The following is an 18,546-nucleotide window of genomic DNA, read 5'->3' as shown; positions in this document are numbered from 1 at the left end:
TGATTATGTCTGTCTATCAATCACTTTTCATCTGTGCAATATTTCTATATGAATTTTAAATTCTCTCCCCCTATTATTCAACACCTTTGTTTTGAAGTCTGATAGCATGGTCTTTCCAAATGTATGCTAATTTTTTTCTTCCCCTCTTCATAAGCATTATTCACAGATCTAGCCATGAAAAAAAAAAAAAAAAAAAAAAAAAAAAAAACTTTGGATATGATTCTTTCCTGAAAGTTCTTCCAAATATATATTCATGTACTTTATTGTTCATTATTATCTGATTTTCTTCAATATTTATTTATCATTATTTTGTTTTCCCAAAATTTACATATAATCCTACTTTATCTTTACTGTAATTATTTCTTCCACCATTTCTTCTAATAGCAAACAGCAGAAGTTGTTTGCTATTAGCAAAATATCATCTGCATATCATATGTTTTTTTTTAAATCATTGATATTAATCCCTGATAATGATAATAACTCCAATCTAGTTCTCTTAGGGCATATTCTAATAATAATTCAAGGAACAATTTGAGTGAAATGATATAGGAGATATCATTTCACACACATATCATAAAAGAGTGCACCAAGAAGTGGTGCACTCCTTTAATGGACTGCTTCATATATTTTGAGTTCAATATCATCTTGGTTTACTATGTTTATTCACTGTTATTGGGATTGCTTGTTTTTCAATGGAGAGAACACCTGAAGCTTTTTTTCATAGTCTATGATCCTATTAAAATCGTAGGTTGCATTCTCTGCATTTTTTCTCTCAGTTGATTCAGTGTTTCAATTCACTGATTGTGCCAAAGCTCTTTCTGGATTTAGTTCATTGGGATGAACTTCATCTAATAATCTGGTGGTTTTATGTTATTATTTTTATAAATAATTTATGTATTTGTAACAGCAAGCTGATAGGCCTGTGACTTTATTTTATTACCCCTTTCCAACTACAATATGCAATAGTACTGTTCCAGTTGTTTGGTATATCCTTCTCTTTTAGGCATTTATTGAATTTTTCTATTAATACTCTCTCACTTTCATCATTTCTATTGTAATTCCATCTTCTCATGACGTTTTATTTTTTCAGATCTTTCATTGCTTGTTCTATTACAAACTTTTGTATTTCTGGAACTTCTTTTTCTTCCTGTTCTTCGAGCTTCTGCAAAATCTTGTTTGCAACAGTGCTTATACTGTTACAAATAGTCTGAAAAAATCTAATTAGGCAATATAATTGAAGATAACCTCAAATTTGTTTCATGAGCCTAGATAATTCTTATTCTCTCTTTTTCCTCATAAGATTGTCTATTGCAAAAGTGCTACAGACCAATTTATAATTTTATATTATTTTATCTTTTATCTTCTTTAATATTTAATATAATTCTGCAAGTTTTAATGTATTTCTTGTCTCTTCTCCAATTAGTTTTAGAATTCCTTGCTCAATAGGTTTGCTTCCTCTGATAGTTTTTTTTAAAATCTTTCTACCTTTTTTTTGCAATCTTATGTGCACTTTCTATAATGATTCAATGCCACTGAATGTTAAAAATGGATTTGCAAGAAATATAATTACTGGCTGAAGTTTCATTAAGAATCAAATTATCAAGTTGGCTATTATGCAAAAATAATAAAAATGTGTGGATTACTGGAACTAGTAGGTTAAAAGTTCATCATATTGAATGATTTACATAATTATGCAACCTAAAGATATGTTCAGTTATATGCTCCCAATAACTTTAAACCGTGGCTAATGCAAGCATACATTTCCTAGCACATGAAATATGAAGAGCTGACATTTTAGCATTCATATTCGATTACAAGTGTATCTCTGTTACTTAACTTACTGGATTTACTTCTCATTCTGAGTGCCTGAGAAATAATATAATATTTTCACAGTCATGTTTTTCTTTGCAGAGCCAGATATCACTTTAATACAGTCTCTTCATGTTGCTATTAGATACAAAAATATTGATGTTTTTTGTGTGAAGTTATAACCTTGGCATTACACTTCTCCTGAGTGAGTGAGTGAGAGAGAAAGACCACAAAAAGTGATACAATCATTTTACTAATTAAATTCTTTGAAAAGTGGTTCACAAGTTATCACTATCATAGACTGCTTTTAAATGAAGTTAGATTACATTACTGATTACATGGCATACAGAAGTATGTCAATTGCAGATTTTCACTCTCTCTCTCTCTCTCACACACACACACAGGCTGTTCAATAAGTAATAAGACTAATTTTACTGTCGCGAAACCACTCATCGCAATATTAATTTCTTTGGAATAAAGAAATGTTGCTGTCTGTATTAACTAAAGAGGTTGATAGATGGCATATACGGGCTGATGTGCCAGAGTGCCACGTGACTAAACGCAAGCTTGTTTCGGCACGCCTACGAGCGATTAAATTTTGTGTGCGTTTGCAAAAATCGGCATCGGACAAGCTTAAGAAGTTGTCACCTTCTTGTTCCAGTCTTTCTTTCCATTCTGTGCACACATCCACTCGATGCTGCATTTGCTCCAGTGTCAAGAGTTTGGGAATCCATTGGGCACAAACATGTTTCAGTCCCAAATGAGTGAACACTTCCCACAGAAATATTCAGGACAACATGCAGCTGGCATACTGTAATTCTGCGATCCTCCTTGATGATAATCGCTGTTGTGTTGATCATTGTCTCTGTGATGGATATTGAAGGTCTTCCCTCACGTTCAAGATCTTCCATATTTTGCCTTCCTTCCTTAAAAGTTTTATGCCAGCGAAAAACACTTGCCCTCGACATTGCTTCATCGTGGAAAGCTTCGCGTATCATGTTAAAAATGTCTGATGCTGATCTTTGCAAACGCACACAAAATTTAATTGCATAACGCTGTTCCAAGGACGCTTCCATTTCGACGACTGTCGAGGTTCGTAGGCGCACCGAAACAAGCTTGCATTTAGTCACGTGACACTCTGGCACATCAGCCCGTATGCGCCATCTATCAACCTCTTTTGTTAATATAGACAGCAACATTTCTTTATTCCAAAGAAATTAATATTGTGATGAGTGGTTTCGTGACAGTAAAATTAGTCTTATTACTTATTGAACAGCCCTCGTATATATATATATATATATATATATATATATAAAATTTCATGTAATGTAAGACAATACTAATTTTTGCATATAAATAATTCTTAATTTGCATAAAAGAGTTGAATATTCACATTTTGCTTTTTTTTTTTTTTTTTTTTTTTTTTTTTAAATCTCTTTACCTTTCCCCATCCTCCCTGTTATGTTAATACTGCATGAATGAAGTGAGGGTAGCTTCTTTTCTAAGATACAATAAAACAACAGCATAGCATCACGACAGGATGATGCAACAGATAGCAAAGGAATTTATATAATATAATAATAAATGTCCAATATTAATGAGCATAATATAGAGTATTTTTAAGACATTTTTACTCTAACACGGCACAACACCCATTTCCACAAACAAGGTAAGAATGATTTAAACATGAGCAAATGAAAACAAAACGCAGGGAAATAATCACCCCTTCAAACAGATTCATGAATACCCCCCACCTTTTTTTTTTTGAAGGCATTTTCCTATTCTTGGATAGTTCTGAGTGATTGAACTGCATTTCACTATACAAAAAAGATAAAAATTGACTTCTTGTGTTATTTTGCATACAGTATAACTTGGACACAATACCAATACTGAAGTTAAATTCCTTATTGTAATTTCACTTGCTACAGAGAGTGATGATATGAATGACTAAATGGTTTCTTCATTATGAGATTAATGAATAAACATTATCAGATTAATTCATTGTTTTTTTTGTCTTTTTTTAATTTTCAGTTAAAAGCTAAACTGAAAAGTGAAATACAGAGATAACTCAGATGATCTTAAAAGCAAAGTGCATACAATAAAAGAATGTAAGGTATTAGAGTTCTTTCTGTGCATCATTTTCTAATCTAAATATAACATTATAATGATGTTCAAACACAGTTTTTGGAACATGGTGAAATTGGTACACAAACAGCTGGAAATCTTTCATTATCTTATACCGAAGATATGCATCTGTAGTGTCAAAGAACATGAGATTTGGAATTACTGGGTGATGAAAATTGATTGGGAAGGAGACTTGTATGAGGTTGTGGTCCGAGTTATCATGAGGAGAACAAGCTGACATCAACAGAGCGTTTGAAAGGAACTTTTGAAGAAGAGTTCTTTTCAAACTCTTCTTAGCCAGAGTTTTCTGGTACTCTGGCTAGGAAGAGTAACACTATCTGTATGAGGTTGTTGCTAATGGTAGATACCTTGGTATCCCTGCCCACTTGATTGGTGAAATTGGAGAAGAGAAGCCAACAGTGTCCTCAAGAAGGGCCACTTCATTATTAGAGTATTTTAACTGTAGAAAATCAATCTTTCTGAGATAGACAGAAGAGGTTACAGTGTTATCAGAGCAAAAAAAGACAACGAATTAATGCAACAAGACAGTTTGGTGGAAAAATTGAGCCAAAGAGATAAAAAAAAGGGGATTTGAAGTTTTGCAATCTCTGACATGGAATGTCAGTTTTGATGATTACACAAATGCTGTCCTTTTGGCAGAAAGAACTGTGTAATGTGTAATTTGGATGCTTGAGGTGGTGTATGTTAGAGTTGCCAGCCAAGATTCTATTAGGAATAAGTCTGGTTTGGATGATTGTAAGTGGTGGTAGTACATATCATTTATATTGCTATTTAGACCAGAACATGAATTTTTTTTTTTTTGTAGGAATTCCCCCCCCCGACACTGTTTTTATAGGAGATTTTTATTATTTCCCCCTCTACAACGTAGTGCGAGTGATACCTTTCAAGAGCCTATCAAATATAAAATCAGAGATCCCAAACCAACTCCATTTTGAGGGTACATCAATAAAAAATGGTGTTTCAAGCTGTCACCAGATAGTGTATGAATTTGAACTTGTCAGTAATGAGTCAGGAGGCTTCCAGATGCATAAATATGCTGCCACATATTCTTCCAGGTCAAGCACTGTCAACGCCACATTATGATGGAAACTGGCCATTCACTTTGACATGGGTATTTATCATATCAAGTGTATATCTCCTCTAGCTGCACGTCTCCACTCTATCCATCCAACCATAAATGAACAAATAATGAAATATGCAAATAGTGATGGTATTAATAAAACAAATCTCCCTCAAAATACAAATCACACTAAAATCTACAAAAAAACCAAAACCCACTTTCACATCCACTTCACTGATATCCACGACATAAAAACAAACAAATATTGTTCATCATCACTTACAATTGTCTACAACAAACTCCTACTCTACTGTCCACCTTCAATATCCAAATTACATACTTCACAAATCTTTTCACCTTTGCCTTTGTGAGATTAGACATTGTTTGCCAGAGAATGGCTAATTTAGAACCCCCTGCTTTTGACCTTCTCTGGCTCAAGGTCTTCTTTCTCTCATCTTCCTAGCTGACCTTAACATCCAGAACTGCAACTGGCTCCCCTTTTATAACACTGACCCAAGTCAAATTGTGCAGCTACTCACTCAAATTCCTGATAACCCTCACCCTCTTTTTAGCAAGTTCTCCTTACAACGTAGAGTTCACTTCTTCTCTAAATAAGTCAGATCACAATCTTGCACGAGTCTCTCCCTCCCCCTCTCTCTCACACACACACACACAGAAAACACCCTTCCTCCAACCACTCCCATAGCACGACAATACCAAGTAAGAAAACCTCTGCAATTATACTCGTTCTTTCCATGGCCTGACTACTGTAGTTCTGATCCAAACACTTGCTCCGAGTGAGTCACAGAAATATCTTCACTGGTATGATGCCTTCATCCTACATTCTATCCAAAATTCTCATCCACTTTCCAATCCTTGGCTTCAGAAAGTGTACCAAAACAAACAGATGAAGAAAAAAAATGATCAAGAACCACCACAGCTTCATACTCAGCCTATCATGAAGCACATAATAAATGCAAAATAGTTATCAGCATATCTAAACCTAGTTTCATAAAGATCAGCAGCAGAAAACTTGCCTCCTGTCCAAATGGAAGTCTTCTGGTCCCTTGCTATGGTCACTGGACACAACTTCTGCTTACCTGTGTCCCCCCCCCCTGCCCAACAACACACCATCCAGATGACCCAAACGATCACTCTGCACAGATCACCAAAGCAAATTAACCCATACTGTACCAAAATCTAAGTACTATATGCCTGTATTTTTTTCAGAAAAAAAAAACACACACACACACATCAGAAGAATACTAAGCAACTTGAACACTAAACAATCATCTGGTCCTGATGGCATTTCTCCAATTGTACTCAAACACTGTGCTCCAAAGACAATGTCCTATATTATTATTATTATTATTTGTATGGGCACTCCATGGAGTCAAAAGACTCATCACAAGAGACCTACTCTATCCATTAACACAATACCTATTATACATCTCCTTAAACCTATTCGCTGTTGGGGTACTCACAACCACTTCTGGCAATCCATTCCACCACTCTCTAAGTGTCCGTGCGGTTAGCCTAGTGGCTTTGCACTTCGCAACCATATGCCTGGGGAAGGACTGTCCTGGGTTCGATTCCCGTTGCTGACGTGAGGAGCCTAAGGATCTTCCTCAGCCATAGCCAAGTTAGCCGGTCTTGGGCGTGGACACCAGGGTTTTCCCCCCACAGTTTATCTGGGGTTTTTCATCCCACAAGTTGGCAAACTGGCCCCATGAACACACGGATCTACAGCCATAAATACTTAATCCCCCATGAGGGGGGGGGCTCAACTCGCCCCAATAGGGATGGGGGAGAAAAGGGAGGAAACGCCATATGAATAAATAAACCACTCTCTAAGTAAAGAACCTAGTTCACACACCCTAATCACACACTCTTAGACAACTTCCAAGTGTGACCCCTTGTTTTCCCCTACTCCCCCATGTATTGAAAAATTTTTTCTGTGTCAATCTTATAGAATCACTTTAGTAATTTTTATCATATCTCCTCTCCCCCACCTGTCAGCCAAACTCTGCAACACACAGACACGCACACACGTGCACACACACTCTCTCTCTCTCTCTCTCTCTCTCTCTCTATCTATCTATCTTCATAGGGAACATTCCACAGACCTATCACTAGCTTGGTCACTCATTTCTGAATCCTCTCCGCTACCTCCTAATCCCCAAGAAACACAGGTGACCAAATCCATGCACAGTAGTCAACATGTTGCCGAATCACAGCCTTATAAAGATGGATAATAACCTCCCTCACTTGTCAATGTGTTCTTCAGCATCCAAGTAATACTCTGTGCTATTTTGCCAACTCTTGCAATGTCCTCTGAATTTCAAATCTCTATCCACCATCACACACCCAGATCCCTAGCCTCATCAATTTCAGGTACACTAGTACCATCAATATGATAATACAAAGTGTATAATCTTTTCATCCCAAAGTACATTACCTTACATTTTACAACACTGAATTGACAACAACTGTTCTATGCCCACACTGCCAATTCGTTTAAATTATCCTGTAAGATATTTACATCACTTTTATCATCTATTTCCCTCCCTAATTTTGCATGATTGGCAAACAACTGAATATCCCCCTTCAAATCTTCTGCTATATCATTAATGTACAAATTAAAGAGTAGTGGTCATAGTACAGAGCCCTGGGAACTCCACTAGTCATCCTCATTTGCCTTGATTCCACTCTGCCATACACCCTCTGATGTCTATCACCCCCCCCCCCGCCCACTTCCGTCACCAACCTCATATCCATTTGTTCCACATTGTTTCAACAAACTTTACTTAACTGGCATGTATCCTAACATGTGGAAGTAATCATATACCCAGCTTATTATATAAATAATAATAATAAAAAAAGTCTACCATCAAACTACTGACCAATCCATCACTTCACTTCTCTCTACTTTAATGGAAATGTCATCAATAGTCAACTTCTCTACTACCTAGAGGCCCAATAGTACGGATTCTGTCCTTCAAGGTCCATGACTGACCTCTTAGCTCACATCATCTACCACTGGACATGTGCCATGAAAGGTTCAGAAAAACAAGCCTGCTAAGTAAAATAATATTGTTTGATCTACTTGCTACTCTCTGCAACTGGGTAGCCATCTTTCTCTTTGGTGACTCAATGCATGTCATGATGGGTGGCTCCCTTTCACTGAGCTTCGACACCAACACAGGATTGCCTCAGGGCACTATCACCTATGTTCCTTCTCTTATACAGAAATGACCTGTTCCCAATCACCACTAATCCTATTTGGACTGTATGATGACAGTACTCTTCAATCATCCTACTCATTTGACATAGCACGCAGTGCTTAGGCATCACAAGCTTCCAACATTCAATCAGCGCCTTTCACACTGATCTCCATACTATCCTTAAATGGGACAAGAATAATCTGGTCACCTCCAATGCCACAGAAATACAGACTTGCCTTTTCTCTTGTAAAAGGGTTTTCAGCTCACCTAACCTTTACCCTCAAGTGCTCTGCTTGGATTAATGTTTACCTCCAGTCCCTCTTGGTATGAACACATTACATGAATCACTTTTTCAGCATTTAAAAAAAAACAAAAAAAAAACTAGACATTCACTTCTGCTCACCATGCTATTTTTCACTCACCCAGCTAATAACTCTATACAATTCTGCCCCTAAAAATTCTCTGAGGGATATTACTATTGTACTAGCTAGATGAGAGTAGGGAAACATGGGGGAAACTAAGGCTACTGGGCACAAAAGTTGTGATTAATGCCCTTGGTTCCCCATGTTTCTCTGCTCTCAAAAAATGAAGGCATTAAGAAAGAAATTCACATATTTTTGGATCACAGGAGATTAGTAAATGTAAATTTCATTGTGTAATTCTGCAATAGTATTCTGTATATTCAAAGTACACATTAAGAAACTGATGATGATAAGAACTTAGCTAAAACACCAAATTAACATCATAAAAGGCAATTCTTCGAATCAGTTTTACTTATTGGTGGATTAGAAATAAAGTGCATTTGATCAAAGACCAGAAAGTATGGATATGGAAGCTCTGAGGAAAATTAGTGAAAAGATGACATCAATGTCAGAATCATATTTAAAATGATATTAGAACCTTCTCCAGAAGACAGTAAGACTTTCTTCTACGTGTCAAAAGTTTGCTATTCACTTCTAACCAGATATGCAAGTTAGCTACCTTATGTTTTTTTTTCAAATATAAGAATATAATAATAAGGATTTTATTACGTGCTAGGGGATGTTCAACACTAATCAGTTTAGAAGAACATTATAACAACATCAGGTACCAAGAGTGACAAATATGATTTTGCTCTGCATCAATTTCCTTCAGTCACAGAGTTCAGTGGAATAAATTGTATGGGAAGTAATTCTGATAAATACCTAAAATTTAATGATAATGTTAGCTCTAGAAAGTTTTTTACCTTGGGTATAATATATGTTAAAGATACCAAGCTATTTTAAACCTGGTTTTTGCTCCATTTCCCAAGTAAGCAAACTGACAAATAAGTCAAATTTGCGCCTGCACATAATGCAACTCTAAGTGACCTGTAAAGTAATACAAGTCTAGGCAACTCGTGGTAAAGTCGGAATAAGCTCTGATCACTATTCTTAATATTTACCCTTAATGCAAAGCCCATCTCCTTGAGGAGATGTATGATGCTATGCATTAAAGGCAAGGGGCCACTACCCAGACCGGTTTCGACCTTTATTGAGATCTCATCAGTGGGAGCCAGGCTTAGAAATACCAAGGTTAAGTAATACAGAGCTTATAAGTATTTTACCAAAACAAGTTACCAAAAGGTGCTTTGACCTTATTAAATAAAAATCTCAGGATGAGAGATAGATGTAGAAAGTTTTTTACCTTGGGTATAATATGGGTTAAAGATACCAAGCTATTTTAAACCTGGTTTTTACTCCATTTCCCAAGTAAGCAAACAGACAAATACGTCAAGTTTGTGCCTGCACGTAATGCAAGTCTAAGTGACCCGTACAGTAGTACAAGTCGAGGCAACTCGTGGGAAAATCGGAATAGGCTCTGATCACATAGTATCATATATCTCCTCAAGGAGATGGGCTTTGCATTAAGGGTAAATATTAAGAATAGTGATCAGAGCTTATTCCGACTTTATCACGAGTTGCCTCGACTTGTACTACTTTACGGGTCACTTAGACTTGCATTACGTGCAAGCGCAAACTTCACTTATTTGTCTGTTTATTAGTTGGGAAATTACTACTATACATTTCCATATTCTTAACACAACATAAAAACCAGTAAAAACCAGGTTTAAAATAGCTTGGTATCTTTAACTAATGTTAGCTCTATTCTAATTCCTACTAGACTTTAATGGTATTTCAGACCAAACTCCATATTTGCAACATCATGCATGTCATATCTGGCATTTTATTGATGCACAGTTAACTTGGAAATCATCTTCTTTTTTTAATTTCTGTAATATAATCATTTACGCTAAAGATGGCTGCGAGATTTGTCTAAAAATTATTATCATCATTATTTTGGTAAACTCCATGGAATCAATGGATTCATCGTGCGAGGCACAAAATATAGTTTCATAAGCTAAAGCCAGTATATCTTTTTGGCATAACTTACATATCAACATCTTTTGAACACCTTTTTAAATCCATAAAAAATTTTATTGCTGCCACTACACATTAAGCCGGGACTAAAGCAAATTTTAATTCATCAGATTTAAAACTTGGAAACAGTAACTCAAGTGCAGGGGAAAGTAACTAAATTAGGAACATTAAAAGATTACATAAAGGAAAAATGGAATACAATATGATAGCTGATTACTGCTAGACAGTAGGAAGGAAAACTGAAGAAAAGAATTATAAAAGTGCAATTAAAAAAATTATCAAATAAAACATCATTCTGTTTTGATTGGCCTATTTTTCTTACATTTAATCAAAACATCTTTAATGCAAAATAAGTTTTAGAATGCATTTTTCTCAAAGTATTACAATAATGATGTAAGTTCTAGGAAAAAAATCATATTTTCACTCTACTGTTGAAGTTTCAATATGAATTCAAGCAATTCTCACTGAATTTCAGGGTGGAATTACTGTAATGGTCACTTCAGGTCTGTGCTGGACTACCACACATTTTCAGGGGGAAAAAACAAAACAAAAAACATTTCATCACAGTATATATACCAAACAATAAATGTAGTGTCCTACATAATCTTATTACTACCATACATTTCCATATTCTTAACACAACATAAATTAGACATTTTACTTTCATAACTTCATGAGGAGTGTTATACTACATAACAGACTATTTTCTGAGTAACCGGTCAAAGTAATACACATTTTTCAGACCTCCTATTTGATTTTAAAAAGGATTTCAAAATCAAGGGCAATGAATTTGATGTATATTACTGGAGTGAAGAGAATAACTTAAATTTTTCCAATCTTTTATAAATACATTAACACAAATCTTTTGAGCCTCTGGAGTCATCAATCACTGGTATTTCAATTTGCCACTGGCCTATAAAAATAACTGGAATTTTTAAAATCAACTTTACTAAAAAAAACTCTCCATATTTTTTTATGTTATATCTGATAATTTATAACTTACCTCATGATGCTTGTCTTTGGTAATTCTTCGTCAAAAGTTTCAAACCAAACTTGTACTTTAAAAGAAATTTATTTGTGCTTTATCTGGTAAATCAGCATTAATTAAAACAAATATTACCTCTTGTTTTAGAAAAAAAAATTAAGCAATATAAACAATGATTCGAATATATATTAGCTGAAAAATTCCTTAAAATTCTAAGAATGAACAAAACAGCAGCCTAGTCTAGTCCTCACACCCCTACTAACCACAAAATTTCCAGGGATGACCTCTTGTTCTACCCCCCCCCCTCTAGCCAAGTGCCAAAGCATTTCCCCTGCATCAATCCTATAAAGCCCTTTAAGTAACATAAATGTTTCTATCATATCCCTTCACAATATGAAATATGAATGATGCCTTTATGGGATTGTGGAGAAGCTCAACATCTCTTTTCAAGATAAAATAAAATGCAAAAAGTCACCATCATCATCAAATTACTGATATGTACCCTCAGGTACATATCAGGATATTATGATAGTATTACATGAAAAAGTTACATCATTACTAACTTCTGATCAACAAGTTTCCTCCAAATTAATCTATTATCTGCAAAGACTCCAACATTATTAGATCTTATATTTCTGTCTTCTCAGGCACCTTTTAGTGTATATATCAGTTCACCTTATTTTGCTAATCTTTCTTCTCTCATTATTTATGTGACCATACCATCAGAAATTAGCTCTGCTAACACATTCCTGAGTGGTAACAATGACAGGTTCATTTCTAATATCATTTTTAATGTGATACTGCCATTGATGTAACAAAGCCAATGGTAACAATTCTGGAAACTAATAATCACATTCTTATCATTCAACAGTTGGCAAGGAGTTAAGTGATTTTTTCCATATGTACAACTCAAAGAAGAAATTATTATTTTGTATTCCTCATTCTTCTCCATTTGTTTTTAATAATTAGATACAAAACCATGGTCAGTCAAAAAAATAAATTAATTAGCTAATATGAGTGCATGCAGAAAATGCCATGCCATTCAGGTTTACTGTACAAATAAGCATGGTTTCAAAACTTTAGTTGTCCATTTTCATATATACAATCTTAAAGTTTTCCTCTTTCAAAATGAAACTGAAGTTGAACTATCGACTTTTGCAATAAACGATCACTCACTTTTTTTTTCTGCCAATAAAACTAATATTATTATAAATATTATTATATGTGCATCTCCATGGAGTCTGAAGACTCATTGCAGGAGACCCAAACTATCCACATAATCTATCATACCTCTCCTTGAACCCATTAATGGCAAAGTGCTCACAACTGAATCTGGCAACCCATTCATTCACAATTCTTCAAGAGAAAAATCTAGTCCTCACACGCCTATTAACCACACTTTTACTCAATTTCCAGGGATGACCTCTTGTTCCCCCCCCCCCTCTAGCCAAGTGCCGAAGCATTTCCCCTGCATCAATCCTATAAAGCCCTTTAAGTAACATAAATGTTTCTATCATATCCTTGGGGTGATGAATTGCCATGAAATACCTCCTTGTGGTGCACAATGGGTGACGTCTTTGGCAGCTAAACTTTCATGACTATTGGGAGCCGAATCTGTCATTTTTTGACCTCCTGGCTAATATGTTCAAAATGAAAGGAAAGTGTAACAGGAAGAAACAAAGTAGACCTTTTTGAAAAGGTTTCAAAACTGACCAAATAATAAGGGAAACTTAATTCACTCTACAGACTCTGTAAATTAATATCGAGGGTGTCTCCTAAGCCAAAAGTGAACTACTTGGAAAAATCTGCAGGACAAATAACATCAATGTAATCTCTGTCCAGGAAATACATATCAGCAAAGAAGATGAGATTACCACAAGAGCCAGTATCAATGGCTACAGGACACTGGGCTATATCCTATCACCAATATATGGTTCTGCCATCTAAGTGCGAAAGAACATGGAAAACTGCAAAATAGTATATTTTTCTCATCATAATAACATCAAGATCATCACCGCAAAGGCAGCTGACATACTTTTAAAGTCAAAATTACTCCTATTGATATTGTAGAAATGATATCAATGATACTAATGACAGAATGGGTCAAAAGTCTTGGGATATCGATGGTTTTTTTTTTTTATGCAAAAGACTGGAACTTTTAAATTAGGTAGATGGAAGAAAGACTCAATCCTGACCTCTGCTTTGCCACTTGCAATACTGAGGTACTTGAAAACTTTCCATGATCTCAACATAGACGTGTTATAGCCACTAAACACAAATCCTGATTATACAATCTGTGAAAAGACCACAATGGAATTTTTGCAAAGCTAACAGGGAACAATACTCTAAACAAACTGAATCTAACATCTGAAGTCAAAAATTAGAAACATTTTGTAGGAGTACTGCTAGATGCTGCAAAATGATGTATACCAAAAGGTTTCCGGAAACAGTACCCCATGCTGGTCTCCTGAAACTGAGGAACTATTCAAAAAAGATCCAGATTCCTGAAATTGGAAAAAGAATTTTAGAAATACTTAATGAACAATGACAGGGTGGCAAAAGTCCAGCTGCAAGGCTTGGGGCTTGCTACACAAACTTAGAACTGCATCAATTTCTAAGCAGAAAGTCACACAGTTCACTCCTAAAAGACATAGCAACTAAAATCTAGCAAACATCTAAAAATGTAAAGATCAGTGCATCCTATTCTAAAGAAATTAGGACCAAATATATGTTTTAGAGAAGTGTCAAACAAAATAACCACCTCTCAGATTCCATTCACCGAAAACGAACTAATTCAAGGATTTAAATCACTGAAAATAACAAAGCAGCATGCCTGGATAGCATACACCCTAAGTTCATTAAATATCTTGGAAGTAATGCTCGTAAGTGGCTTTTGCAGTTTTTTTTTTTTTTTTAGTAAAATTGTAGAAACCAGGAGCATCCCAAAGGAATTCCATTCCTGAGGAGCAAAGTTATAGCCATCCTAAAACCTGGAAAAGAGCCTACTGATGCAGAAAACTATTGACCAATATCTTTACTAAGCATTCCTTATAAACTTTTTGAACGATATAATCTAAATATCGTTAAAATATACTCTACATTGTTCAATTATACTCTATAATCGAATTTACCCATTGTTTAATGCCATAATACCAAATGAACAAGCCAGATTCAGAGATTCTTACAGATGCTGCGACCAAGTACTTGCCCTTACTACACATATAGAAGCTGATTTACAAAAAGCCTTTAAACCGCAGTAGCATTCATAGATCCCTCTGCTGCATATGACACAGTTGGGAGGAATGGACTCATACTGAAATTTGCAACTGTAATACAAGACCCAAAGATGATTAAGATTCTAAAGAGCATGATATCAAAGCGCAAATTCAAGGTACAACTGAATGGTAAAAATAGTCCCTTTAAAGTACTAAAAAATGGACTACCACAAACCTCCTCTCAAAATTTCGTATGTGCAGATGATCTGGCGTTGGCAACTCGGACTAAACATCTGAAAGAGGCCAAGCCTGTGCTCGGTTCTGACCTTAAGGTTCTGTACAACTATTACACCAAATGGCATCTTTGCCAAAATCCCTCTATGACTGAAGTTTGCTCATTTCACTTGAACAATCATCAAGCTGATTAATGGCTCAAGGTCTCATTCAGAGGGGAGACTCTGAAGCACAACCCCCAACCCAAAATATCTCAGAGTCACCATAGATCGCTCTTTAATCTTCAAGAAACACCTGGAAAATTTCTGCCAAAAGCTAAAAACTAGGAACAATATCATCAGGAAGTGTGTGTGTGTTCAGGCTGGGGGCAGGAGCCAAAACTTCGAAAACTGCTACCCATGCCCTAGTGTACTCTTGTGCAGAATACTGTGTTCCAGTGTGGTATTCGAGTCACCATGTCAGCAAGGTCAATGTGCAACTTAACGATACCACGAGAATCATCATAAGGAGGAAAGCTGCTGCTATCAGAGAGTGGATAAAATGTATGGGAAATAATAACTTACCCATCCATGAGGATCTCCAAAATCTATCCCCTATTTGCTTAAAGTCCTGCAACCCAATCTGGAAAAAATCAGCAACCAGATACATATTCTCCTAAAACTGAATGGAAGAATTGCTGGCTTACTTCAACAATAAAAATGGACACCTCTTGACCTGCCCACACAGCAATGGAGCACACTCAACTGACTTGAGGACAGGCCATGCCAGATGTGCTACAATGATGTACAAGTGGTGCCTGCACCAATCCCCAACATGTGATTGTGGTGCTGATCAACAGACCATCAATCATATTATTCAGGACTGCCCACTGAGGAGTTTTCAGGGTACATTGACAGACCTGTTCCAGGCTACCCTGGATGCAATCTAAATTGAATTTAAATTTGTAATCTTTAGCATATAGTTTTAGTATATATATATATATATATATATGCATGATGAATCTGACAGAAATAAAATGGCCTTCATTCCCTGGAGGCCAGACTGTTACTACCTCTGGCAGCAGGCAGTTAAACAAGAAGGCAGAGGGTACTAAGAATCCCCAGGTAACCAGATCATGCTGTCATTGGAAACTAGACCTTGGAACATTAAACTGTAGGACTCTGAGTAGTGAAGCACGGCTAACTGAAGAGCTAAAGCAACTAAAGTGGGACATTCTTGGACTGTGCGAAGTCAGACGTAATGGTGAACAAATTCTTCGATTAAAAAATGGAAACATATTATATTTAGAGGCCAAGATAAGGAAAGAATCAGTGGAGTTGGATTCTCGATCAACAAAAAACTGAAGAACATAATAGAATTTGACAGTGTATCCAATCGAATAGCAAGTATTGTTCAAATCTCGAAAAGATACACTCTTAAGATCGTCCGAGTCTATGCACCAACAATAAGTCATATTGACGAAGAAATTGAAGCCTTCTATCATGATGTATCCCAATTCTACAATAAAGGAAAATATCATTTCAGAATTGTAATGGGAGACTTTAATGCTAGAATTGGCATTCAACATTCAGATGAAAGCTCAATGGGAAATGTTGAATATGGCTTGAGAGATGACAGAGGAGCAAGGTTAATAGAATTTGTAGAAAAAGAAAACCTGTACACCATGAATTCCTTTTTCAAGAAAAAAACCATAGAAAGTGGACATGGAAAAGTCCAAATGGAAAAACTAGTGAAATTGACTTTATCCTCAGCAATAAGAAAAACATCTTTCAAGACTGCTCTGTTATAAACACCTTCAACGTTGGAAGTCACCATCATACGGTACGCAGTAAAATCCGAATAAACTGCCAAAAAGAAAGAAGAAAAATGTTTCAGAGATCAAAGCAAAACATAGATGTACACAAACACAACATTAAAAAACATATATTCCAACACGAACTAAACAATAGATTTAAACATCTTATTATAGATGACAATGCTGATCTATTTGAAAGTAATAAAATTATTATTCAAAACCTTCTACAATGCTCACTTGAAATAGCTGGTACCACAGAACAGAAACAAGACAAAATCTCTGAAAAAACAAAATAGCTTATGAAGAAACGAAGAGAAATGAAACAATCAATTAACCTACAGAATAAAATTGAATACACGGAATTGTGCAAAACAATCAGAAACCATATCACAGAAGAAATAAGAAAATTTAATTGCAAATTCATACAACAAACAATTGAAAACAATCCTAGTCTCAAAAAAGCCAAACAGCAATTGATGAACAGCAAACAGATGGTTGCAGTCAAACTACAAGATGGGACCATCACAGATAGATATGCTATAGCAAAAAAGAATTGAAGAATTCTACTCAATATTATATCAGGATGATGAATTAAATGAAGAAGAAGACAACTACGACACAGCTGAAGTACCACAGATTCTACCAGAAGAAGTTATGCAGAGCATCCAAAGCTTCCAAAATGGGAAAGCTGCAGGTGAGGATGGAGTTACAGTTGAATTTCTAGAAACAGATGGAGAAATAATCTACAAACTCTTGCCAAAATCATTTACTTTATGCCTGAAGAAAAATGATGTACCAACAACATGGAAGAGGGCTACCCTAATTCTGATACATAAAAAAGGGGAGATAGAAGACTTGACAAACTACCGACCTATCAGTGGTGTACAAAGTGTTTACAAAAATCTTAGCTCCATAGGCTTGGTGCAACTCTAGACCTAGCACAACCAAAAGAACAGGCAGGCTTTCGAAGGGGCTTTAGTACAATGGACCATATTCAAGTTGTACAGCAGATTATTCAACGGTGTAATGAATATCAATTACCACTATGTCTTGGTTTTATTGACTATGAGAAAGCCTTTGATTCACTTAAAACTTGTGCAGTAATTAAAGCATTATGAAACCAATAAGTGGAGGAGCCCTACATCAGAACCATCAAATCAGCATACACCAATGCCACAGCAGCAATTCATTTCAATGGAAACATCTCTACTGTGGGAATACAAAAAGGTAAAGGACAGGGTGACACAATATCACCCTAAAATTATTCACAGCGTGCCTAGAAGAAATATTCAAAACTTCTTGATTGGGAAGGGAAAGGTCTGAAGATAAATGGAAGATATTTAAGCCATTTACGCTCTGCAGATGACATAGTTATCTTTACTTCAATTGCACATGAATTACAGACTCGTATCCATGAGCTCCAAATTGCTAGTAGAACACCAGGTTTAAAGATAAACCTAAAGAAGATCCAAGTTATGTTCAATAGCTATGTCCAGCCAGAAATAATAAAAATCAATAATGAGGAAATTAAACAAGTAGATCATTACATAGGACAACAGATATCAATGGAACAAAATATCATGGATTAAATTAAATGGTGCACGATGCTTGGGTAGAAAGCATTTGGAAAATTACATTGAATATTAAAAAGCCAACTGCCATTATGCATGAAGAGAAAAG

At 35.6% G+C, this 18,546-nt stretch overlaps 1 protein-coding gene across 2 annotated transcripts in view; it reads right to left on the bottom strand.

Annotated features, from left to right (window-relative positions):
• The window catches only part of LOC150100188 (chromobox protein homolog 3-like), an 80,696-nt gene that overhangs the window by 44,586 nt on the left and 17,564 nt on the right, over positions 1 to 18,546 (bottom strand). For both annotated transcript variants that reach the window (XM_090402406.1, XM_090402407.1), the window contains exon 2: positions 11,641 to 11,695. In XM_090402406.1, coding sequence (XP_090258532.1) covers positions 11,641 to 11,645 — 5 coding nt within the window. In that variant the 5' untranslated portion in view covers positions 11,646 to 11,695. The remainder of the gene's footprint in view (positions 1 to 11,640; positions 11,696 to 18,546) is intronic.

The sequence above is a fragment of the Typopeltis vanoorti genome, chromosome 13 (assembly GCF_054136105.1).
Source record: "Typopeltis vanoorti isolate ZY-2024b chromosome 13, IOZ_Tvanoo_1.0, whole genome shotgun sequence".
Classification (NCBI taxonomy): domain Eukaryota; kingdom Metazoa; phylum Arthropoda; class Arachnida; order Uropygi; family Thelyphonidae; genus Typopeltis; species Typopeltis vanoorti.
Note: the sequence above shows the minus strand (reverse complement) of the source record. Positions and strands in the feature narration are given on the sequence as shown.